Source organism: Aulonocara stuartgranti (assembly GCF_965226115.1).
Source record: "Aulonocara stuartgranti genome assembly, chromosome: 23".
Lineage (NCBI taxonomy): Eukaryota > Metazoa > Chordata > Actinopteri > Cichliformes > Cichlidae > Aulonocara > Aulonocara stuartgranti.
In genome coordinates, this window is record NC_138958.1 from 45,603,429 (window position 1) to 45,614,550 (window position 11,122).

Sequence of the window (11,122 nt, forward strand, 5' to 3'; positions counted from 1 at the left end):
AAACAACGTAAAGGTCATGAAAATGTAAACAATTTGGCATTTTGATGATGCATCATCCACATTAAAAAGTATAGATCATATCAGCCCTGTATTTACTTGTATCGGAGACATAAAACATCTTTCCGTATCGCACAGCACTACAGAAAGCTCTTTTCTAGGGTTGTATTAAACATCTGTAACTACCGTAACTCCTGATCCATTTCCTCAATTAAAAGAAGTCCAATGATTCCTGAGAGCAGCAACTCTGCACTTTTCATTAATATTTGCATCATTACGGTAATCCCAGGTACATTGTTGCAGCAGCCCCGTGAAGGCAAAGGTTGAGAGAATAGTGAGTGAGCGTGATGGAACAATGTTATCACACGTTTGGCTTCTTTTTACCATGTTTGTTTGTTTTGTTCTTTCATGTGTTATTTACCAAGATTTGGATGGTGTTCTGCCTCGAGTTACCATAATGTCCCTAACATCACAAAAAAGCACAGAGTTGCTGCTTTCAAGAACTGCTGGAATTTTTCATTTGCCCCAATGGTTCAAGACTCAAGTTAGGCTAAAAACACTGGGACCAGTTTAAATGGGTTCATGTGTGTCAGCTGCATCGTCACTGCTGCTCTTATGTTATGTGTTTTTGTTGAAAACTAGGTGCTGTTTGGCCTTAATGATGTCAAACTTTTCATTCACTTGTTTGCTCCTAAATACGTTTCTATTGCAGGTCTTTTCCAGTTGAAAATGTGAGTGAGCACTACACAAATTACTGACACTGAAATACACTGAAAAGAAAAACAACTAAACTAAATCCAAACAAAAACAACTAAACGAAGTAGTTACACACGTTATAGAATATATATACTGGGCATACAAGCCTGGCCTAAGCTTTCTGTCAGGAAGACTGCAGCAGTCCAGGAGTCGGGTTAACTGTCTTTAAGTCCCACAGAAGAAATGTTTACATCAAAGTGCTTGCCAGGCTTAATCCAAATTAGGTACAGCCATACTTGAACTTATCATTGTATAGTATGTGGGACTATGAGCAATGGTTTTCTGGAAACAGAAACAGGCAATTTTATCATTAGTAGAGTCACAAATAACTAGAAAAACAATTGAAAACATAATGTACTCAACACAGCAATATCTCACAATATCCACAAGGGGTCACTATAGCTCATATATTGCCTAAATAGCACGTCATACAAATTGCCAATCATAAGGCACGGACATGGCAAGCTAGCCACAGTTAAACTAAACAATAGAAAAGTCCTTTATTTGTAATACCGCTGGATGTAATGACTGCGGGAGATTACAGCCACTGCTATTAACTTAGTGCCAAATAATCCTACCAACATGGTATCAAAGAACTGAGGCATAACTTTAACATGCACAAACAATTATAACAGCTTCATGCGAGTCATCCTGCCAAAAGGACTAACACTCACAGGTTCATAAACACATAACTTAATCACACGAAACAACTGCGATGCTCTGCAGTGGCACCTTTAGTCACTCCCACTCTGCGTGCTGAGCACATGCCCACTGATACGCTTATTTCCTTTGAGTGTGCTTGATTTCTGCCTCTAGACATTCTGAGGCCGAGTCAGAGCAGGAAACTTGAGCACACGTGGTCTCATTAAATCAGACAGCTGGAGTCATTTAAAAAGGATCTTTTAAGCAGTGCTGTCCCTCAGCTTCATAGTAGATCCATCTATGGATCAGTTTGAAAATCCTAGCTGTCTTCTTTCTAGTTATCATGTTACAAGATTTTAAGAAAACTTGAACGCTGATCATGAGTTGAATGCCACTGATCTTCAAAATCATCCAAGCTTTTTGATAAATGCACACAAAAGTCGGGTGTCCATGCCACCCGCATGCAAGGTGACAAAAATACCCCAATCAGCCTTTCAAGCTGACAGCTAAAGAAACCATTTCACCAGATTTAGCTTCTTGGATATTGTGTTCACTATACTGTGTTCAAAATGTACTTCTCATTTAATAGAAGAAATGTAATCATGTCAATATAGAGGATTTCAAATTCTCACTCCTGTTAATTAAAAAAAAGAAAAAAGTAGGATAAGACATGAGAAACTCCTTGAAAAGGACAGTCTCCATTATAGCACCTCATGGAAGCTTTGTTAGACGACCTGTCATTAAAAACTAGAAAGACCATCCAGCATCGGGAGCTTTCAGACTTCCAGGTATGACAACAAGCCTATTGCTGGTTTGCCCACTCTGACTGTGTCAGTATTTGCTCCACATACCAACTGCTCTGACCCTAAAGTAAGCCAGAATCCCACACAGCCATATGTAGGCACATTCCAACCACAAAGAATAACTGGGGATTCTTCATCCTGTAAACATCCTGAACAACTGGTTTTGGTGGTTTGATGGGAACAGATCCTCACCTGATCAGGAATACCAACGATCACCCCACCACTCATGTCTTGTTGGGAAATGTTTGCAGTCCTCAAGCTGTGAAAGTCATCAGGTGCAGCAGTCATGAATACCATGTAAACATCCCTGTTGGTAGGACAAACAAATAACAGTGGGATTCATTCGAGAAAACAGAACTTGTTTGATTCCCTGTCTGACAAAAAGAAATTAATGCAACGTAAAAATTAGATTTAAAAAATCAGCAGCATCATATGTAACCAGGTCCTAATTTACATATTGTTATAATTACACAAAATTTGTTCTAAAGCCCAAACTGCTCCTGGTATATCTGACTTTTAGCACCTCCAAGCCTGTAGTCATCTTGGTTATTAGTTAGGCCCCTCCCCCGTGTGTTCGGAGTTAAGCTCGTGTGTGTTTAGAGACAGAAAGCCATCATGTTACCAGGATTCTCCAGAGAAACACAGAAATAAAGAGCAGAGCCTCCATCTTCATTTAGTGGACAGAGGAATATGATCACAAATCAGTGTGGGCCAAAATTTGTATCTTAAAAACTAGGAGGGGATAAAGTTATACCAACATACTGTAATATTTTTATAATATACACTAGCAAGCTTTCATGCTGTGTGTGATATTAAAAATATTGTATTGTGTGATATCACATTCTATTGTGATCCAGCATTTTAATCTGACCTTTGATTTCTAAATGCTTCATTAAACTGTCAAATATACAAATATAGACAACTGTGGGATTTGTCTAAAGTATTTGCATATGCCATAGAAATGTTAGCACTCACAGTTTACTGGGCAAGGTTTATGCAAAGTTTCAACAAGACCAGTCCACTTATGACAAACGCGATCATACGAGCATTATAGTACGATGCAGTCTCTGCATGATATGACTATCTATTCAGCTGTAACCTGACAGGGACAAAGTCTAGGAGACAGAAACTGAAGATAGACACCATTTACTGATGGACCTGTTATATTAGGTGACAATTCCACGTGAAAGTCAAAAGAAATGAATACATACAGGGCAAGTCTTTATGAGGCAAACATGATGTGCATCTCACACGAAAGCGATTTAGGTGATTTTCTGTGAGAAATGTGTAAAAAGATCCGTACTCTGAATTTCAGATACTATTGATCTGTTTGTTGTGTGTCTGAGGGTTTACGCAGGGACGTTTTGTGTAAGCACTGATTGCTACAGTAGCATCCAATCAATGCTTACAGTGCAAAGAAACTGGCCTACAGTCTGACAGCTGCATTAATGTCTACACAATCTAAGAGTTTGAAAGATGGACACACGTGAGATGATCATAAATCCACAACAGAATCCTTTCTGTCCTAACATACTGATGAGAAAATAACTGAAGCACTCGTGTCAAGAACAACAACAACAAAGGGAAACATGTCTAACTTGGATTTCAGTGATTGTGAAAACAAACATATGCAAATGAATTTCCTCTGTGCGCTTTGCCTAATTCAGGAAATCACTATCAGTCAAGTTGAGTGTGAGTCAGTGAGTATGTTCTGTTCACATAGACTGTTACCTCAGGGGCTAACTTACCAGATGAAATGAACCTTTATGGAACGGAAACCCAGAATTTGTTTCAAGTCACATTTTAGCTTAACCTGCATGGTGGAAAGTGCCTGTACCAGAGACATGATTGTTGCTGCTTAGGTTAAAATATCTAGTATATGTCAATAATGTAACAAAAAAGAAGAAGAAAATCTGTGGCGGTGTAAAAGTCCCACTAAATGCGTCTCTCGGTGTACATCTAAACTATATAACGATTAACCGCCAACTGTGAGTTCAATTTAAATTTTCCTTTACAAATGTGTGTTTGTTTAGGAAGGAAAGAAATGTGTGCGCACAGTGTTCGGCAATATAGACTCAAAGGCAGCACCAAGACTGGCACGAGACTATTTCCACTGCACTGAGGGTGGGAACTCCAGGCCTCGGGGCCGCTGTCCTGCAGGGTTTAGATGTGTCCTTGATCCAACACAGCTGATTTAAATGGCTCATTTTGAACGTTGACATATACATCAAGGAATGGACCAGCCACTGCACTGATGTTAAACCAGTTCAGAAGTTCATTTATCATCATGAACCACCAATTTATGAGCAGACAAACCAAAGTGCACTCCAAGATTCAGTTGCTTGTAGAAGCACGTTTAGCAGCAACAGCTCAAAGTCATTGTTTTCTGTATGACTATCAGTCTCTCACATCATTGGGGAGTCATTTAGGCTCACTCTTCTTTATAATGTTGCTTCACTTCATTGAGGTTTGCACAAATTTGTTTATGCAAAACTCACGACCACACTACTTCTATTAAGCTGAGCTTTAAACTTTCTAAAATATAAAACCTGCCAGACACCGGTGTTGTGCCAAAAAGTGATTGTCTGCCAAAAACTGATTTCTGGTATTTGCCAAAAAGTGATTGCTCGTATTTAAACTGCTATAAGTAACTTGTTGGGCTATAATATGTGAAACATATGTCAAATGCTTCCCTCATGGATGACATAAAGTCATCTTGAGCCACAAACAACATTCGTGTAACAAGGTAGAAGCTGCGATCAGTTTTTGGCAGCGACTTTTATATAACCTTTATTTATTTAGTTTAAAAAAAATCTCATTAACATTAAACATGTCTTTTGTAAGAGTAAGTTGGCCAAGAGGACAGCAGCAATGGCAGCAAATATTACAATAGTTCAGTAAAAATATTTTAAGTGGGGATAAAGGAGCGGATTGGTTATAATGTAAGTACAGGGTGGGCCATTTATATGGATACACCGTAATAACATGGGAATGGTTGGTGATATTAAAGTCCTGTTTGTGGCACATTAGTATATGTGAGGGGCAAACTCCTCAAGATGGGTGGTGACCATGGTGGCCATTTAGAAGTCGGCCATCTTGGATACAACTTTTGTTTTTTCAATAGGAAGAGGGCCATGTGACACATCAAACTTATTGGTAATGTCACAAGAAAAACAATGGTGTGCTTGGTTTCAACGTAAACCTCCAGCAGAACCAGGCTCAGGGAGGGGCGGGGCCATCTGCTGACCGGTTGGGGTGAGAGAAGGAAGACAGGATGAAGACATGCTGTGGAAGCGAGACAGAGATTAATAACAGATATGATTCAATGCAGAGAGGTCTGTTAATACATAGTGAGTGAACCAACCAACCACAGCATCTGTGGTGAGAGAGTCATCAAGGAGTTCAGGCACTCCATCAAGCTCACAGTCACAGACTCAGGTGAGATTCTAGAGTTGCAGGGCTTCCTCCAGAGCAGCTGTTAGAAACACAGCTGCATCTTCTTTCTCTCACACACAGAAAAGAGTGAGACAGAGTGAGGCATCAGGGAGTTTAATTACCAGCTTTAAGACAAATGAATGAGAGTGCTGAATGATAGCACTCATGAGTGGTGCAGCATGCTTTAATTACTACCCACTAGTGAATGTGTCAGCAGCTGAAACTGTATTAATGGTGATTTAAAGAAACGAGTCCCAGTGTGTAGACCAGGCGAGCTGCTTCACTTGTAACACACTGGCAGAAACCCCAAGTCAGTTAGGATGACTACCTGAACATTTGAATGTTTCCACTGGTCACTGAGGTGGTACGTTACAGGGATCCAGTCTGTTCATTTACAGGACTCTACTAGAGCTGCTTTGCATGACTCACAGTTGAAATAATGCTTCTTTGTCTGATGCAGGGCCTTGGTTCACCCCATCAGTCGTGCAGGGGGTCGTCTGCTCTGCAAAAGTGCACTTTAATGTAAACTGTGCAGCAGTGCTGCAAACTAATCCAGACGAAATAAAAGCACAATGTCAGGAGCTACTGCAGTTCAGCATCAAACGTAGGCCAAATCAATCATTAATATGATTTTCATGATCATCTTGTTTGTCTTAATGTTCTTATGATTCAAAGAAACATCCAGCAGCTGTGAGATCGGCTGTACTGATTTAAAATGAAGTGTGTACGGCCCCAAAGCCTCTGAATGAGCTGCAGATGTGTTTCAAACTCCTGTAACAAAAGCAAACATGTCTGCATACCGGCTAACTTTGTCCACACACTGTTTCTGCTCTGCAGGTTTCACAGATGAAGATGCAAATAGTGGAGGATACGGGGATGGAGGAGATTGGGTTGGACTTTCATTAATATTTTGTCTGTTAGTTTGGGCTGTTTGTTGTTCCTGCTGCTTCCGCTGTCGTCATAATTACCTGCAAGGAACTAAAGCCATTATAGCAGCATCCTCCTGAAAACAACATCTGCTCTGCTTTTCCACAAGAATGAAGATGCAGAGGTCTGGCTTTAGGATCTGAGCTCAGATAACATCTGGAGTTTAAAGCATCATTTTAATCTTCTTCTGCACAAAATGGCTCAGTCGAGTGCTGCCAACTCCAAGAGGTTTTCGGAGGATCGGGTGATGGAGATCTATAAAGTAGGAGTAACATTATATAGCTACTATGTCAAAATTCTATAGTATGGTATATGATATGGCACAGCCCTGCTGTAAAGATCAAATGTGTGACAGTGAAAGGTGCTACAAAGAAGTCGGGAGAGAAATGCTGCAGAAAAGTCTCTTTAGCAAACAACGAGCAAACATAAAGCCCGTCCATTTCACATTTAAGGCAGGTAGTATGTTTGTTTTTCTAATGTTGACAAACTGACCCTCCATCCATCCACTTCTGCTGATCCTTTTCAGGGTCGCGGGGGCGCTGGAGCCTAACCCAGCTGTCTTAGAGCGAGACAGACTGAAGACCTGTCCAGTCCGCTGTCCCTACTAAGTGCATGTCCTTGAAACAGTGGAATAAAAACTAAAGCAATGACAAATAATGATCCTCATCATCAACATTACTACCGAAATGTGAACTAGCAAGTACAGCCTGAGCTCATAGAAACAACATCTTTGTAATCTGTAACAGTTTTGGATTTTTGGACATGTTAAACAACTTTTAAAGGGTTTTTCACAAAGATGCTGAACATTAAATGCAGGATGCCACAGACATCCATTTTAGCCAACAATCTGCCATCTTCACCTCCAGTGTTCAAATAAAACGGAGACGTTGTGACATCAGCAGGAGACAGAGATCAGCTAGAGACACGCAGACAGTTTAAGCAGGCTGCTGTTCAAGTGGAGGCTGGTATGAATCCTGCTTCTGTTTATGTTTCCTGTTGAACAAAAACTTGACCAGAAACTGACATACCAACTTTCAGACTAGCAGATCCATCCTCCTTCCCTCCATCCTCTGTGTGTCCTTCTGTCTGACCTGCAGCTGAGAAACAGGTGTGAGGTGTCAGCTGTCAGGTAGGTGATGAGTGAAGAACAGAACAGAATCCATTTCCTCTTCAAACTGCTGTCAGACATGAGCTGTGTTCCAATTCGTCGGCTGCATCCTTCGGAGGACCCGGCCTTTGCGGTCTACGTGGGCCGGGATGGTGGGGACAGAGAGGCTGTAACTACATCTGCTGGTGTCACTGTGACCTCAGAGCAGTTTACATGAAACATGAAACGAATTACAACTTTTGCGATATTGACCAGCTCATGATGCAGAGTGTAGACTGTATCTGTGATAATGAAAATGATTTAAGGACTGGTTTATGACACGTCTATAAAAAATATAAAGTCTGTACAAATGTGAAACTACAAAGTTAAAAGCAGCTGGAACGACAGCTGTTCAAAGCTGAACACTTACATCAGCCAGAAGACAGAGTGAGTCCTCCATCTCTCTGAAGGAGGCCATCGTGGTGAGCACAGATGCAGCAGCAGTGTGGATGTGTCCACTCTCACAGTGTCTCTCTTTCAAGTTTGTCCTCACATTCTCAAAAAAAGAACATGTCTATGCAGATGCCCAGAGCCTAACAACACACCCGCTATAAAAACTTTTGCACCACCAGATTTTCATATACTTACATTTGAAAGTGTTCGTCTCCTGCATTAACTCCCACTTCGATCACTATCATTATCAGAAAAATATCTCCTGTATGGCCCGCAATGAATCCTGGGATATGTTGGGCCACAAAGGACACACCTGACCCATCCTTCAAATTCAGGGAAATGAAGGACGCATTTGGAAGACTTCAAATTTGAACAGCCTTCGTCGCGTCCATGTGATACAATTTCCTACAAATGTGGCATTCGAAGCATCCTCTCCCTGAATTTGGAAACACCCAATGTGATGATAGAGAGCAGGAAGAACCAGTCTCAACAAGAGACACACACACCTGATTTCCTGTAACTGCAGAGGGGAGGAGCCACCCGAGCAGGTGGGAACAGGAAGAGAAACAGCTGAGCCTCCGTCAGAGCAGCAGGAGGACAGTGGAGCTGAGGCAGGGTGAGTGTTAACACCACATTGTTGTAGTTTTGCTGTCAGAGTCTCTGAGTGTGTTTGTTTGTGTGACTGTAGAGAGAAGAAGAGTCACAGTGAGCTCTGTAGCTGTGATTGGCTCAATAATCACCTTCAATGGACTGAACGCAGAGAACGAGCCGAGGAACCTGACAAACCTGTTTGTGTGTGTGTCTGTGTGTGTGTGTGTACCTGTTTAGACATGTTTGTGAGGACAAAGAGTTGGTATGCTACTATGTGGGCTAATAGAGTCCCACAAAATGGCCGTCCTCACGAGTTTGAGGATATTTTTGAGGCTTTTTGGTGTCCTCACTAAAATCTGAAAACAAGTGTCTGTGTGTGTGTCTGTGTGTGTATGTGTCATAAAGAGAGTCGAGTTCACGGTCGCACACTTTCTATCTCAGAGGCTGTATCCCAATTCTTCGGAGCCCCTCTGATGACATGGTCCAAAAAATAAATCAATTGTGGCCACAAAATACTACTTCGTGCGCACGAAATGCTAATTTGTGGGCACGAAACACTTGACCAATAACCGTGATCCTTCCCAGGCCCTTGCAGTTGGTTGACAATAAAATCTATCCCGGCGTCCAGGCCCTGTAAAGCAACTGGGCTCTCAGTATCCTGTTTAAATGTCTCTCCGTAATAATGGTTCCTTGCATTGCAGGCTTTTCAAAATGCATTGTAGCTCATTCCCAGCCTAAAATAAAACTCACTCATACCGTCTCTGTCCACGGTGTATAGGTTTAGCCTACTCTCATGCTTGTGTCTCTACGCAGCTGTCCAGGAATTGTATCAATATGATGTTGCCACAAATGCGTAATTCGTTGCCACGTTATACCCATTTCGTGCTCTCGAAAATAGTATTTCGAGGGTATTTTGTGGCCACAATTTATTTATTTTTGGACCATGTCATCAGAGGGGCTCCGTACAATTCAGGTACTATTATTATACTATTAGTGTTAATTGTACTTTCTGCAGTGTTTAAATGATTACATATACACACAGTTACTGTCCCTCCACACATACGACTTGGTTCTCCTTCTATGCCCCAGCTTTGTTTACTTTTTCCCACCGAGGCTTCTAGACTTCTGATTGGCCAGCATTTCTGCACGGTTAGGAATATATCTCCACCTGTTGCTTTGGCATGTTCCTAGCAGTGTTTTCCTTCATTTCTGCCTTTACGTGTGGACGGGATTATTTTTGAAAACAAAAACGGAAAATCTCCGTTCTCAAAAATACCCGTGTACGTGTGGACGTAGCCTCAGTCTATGTATTTACTGCTTTGTGGTGAAGGTCCGTGTCTCATGTCAGTGTGTTTAGTTTGCGTTTCCTCTGTCTCATCTTGTCAATCACTCCCAGCTGTGTCCTGGGACAGGGATAAAGGGCAAAAAAACAAAAACCAACTAAATAAGCAGACAAAAAATATATATATATATATATATATATATATATACACACACACACACATACATCAATCACCTGGATCACCTGTTGAGAAAGAAAAAAGAAAACAAGCAGAAGAAAACGAGAGCAATACAATAAACAACATCACAATGATATATAGTAATATAACAGTAAATACTAAATATTAAACATTATTGTGCAGCACATAAGATCAACAGAACACAGTGTGCTTTGAGGTACACTCTAAGAACTAAAACTGATAATTACTTAAATATTTTGGTGCAACACACTGACATTTTAGACCTTCTTCAGAATACTGTATATACTATGGGCATCATGGTGCTGATCCAGAATCCTTACATTATTATTTATTACTAGAGCTACAATAATAAAGCAATGAGGAGGGGGAAGTAATAAATATGAAATAATGTATTTATGATGATTCCATTTGTTTCACTATCCACTCTGTGCAGGGCAAAGCTTATTACATGTATAGAGATACAATCATTTTACTGCTGTAAAATCCAAATTTTGTCTTATTTAAAATATAAATCTAATATAATCTGCATCTTAATGTATGTTCTTTAAAATACAGCGTGTTTTTAATATATTATAATTATAATAATGCATAATTATGTGGACATGTATATTAGATCGTTTTTTAGTGAAATATAATCCCCCCAGAAAGGCAGGAAATGCTCTGTAACTTACTTTAAAACTAAATATGTTCACTAAAACGGTGACAGAGCTACAGACCCATGACAGCCTTACCCAGTGAGCCAGCAGCTGTGACCAGCACTACTTGTGCAGTTAATAAAAGGACAGGTAATGTTTGTCACGCTGTTGCACACACAGCACGCTCGTTTGTTTCAGTTCGTCAAATTGCCACAAGACAACTTACCAACGTGTACGTAATAAGCTAATACTCCTGTGTGCTACACACTACAGTGTACGCTGTACAGCTACTTACTGGGTTTGTTGCATCAGTCT

At 40.7% G+C, this 11,122-nt stretch overlaps 3 protein-coding genes across 3 annotated transcripts in view; all 3 read left to right on the plus strand.

The window, feature by feature from the left end:
* LOC309700219 (NLR family CARD domain-containing protein 3-like) overlaps positions 1-6,539 on the plus strand; it is a gene marked incomplete at both ends in the record, with an annotated part of 38,536 nt that extends 31,997 nt beyond the window's left edge. The window contains one exon of the mRNA XM_082523666.1: positions 6,471-6,539. Coding sequence (XP_082379792.1) covers positions 6,471-6,539 — 69 coding nt within the window. The remainder of the gene's footprint in view (positions 1-6,470) is intronic.
* LOC309701482 (uncharacterized protein) overlaps positions 1-11,122 on the plus strand; it is a 2,150,955-nt gene that overhangs the window by 1,012,277 nt on the left and 1,127,556 nt on the right. The window lies entirely within an intron of this gene.
* Positions 1-11,122, plus strand: part of LOC309701490 (NLR family CARD domain-containing protein 3-like) — a 346,993-nt gene that overhangs the window by 88,129 nt on the left and 247,742 nt on the right. The gene's annotated exons all lie outside the window — the stretch shown is intronic.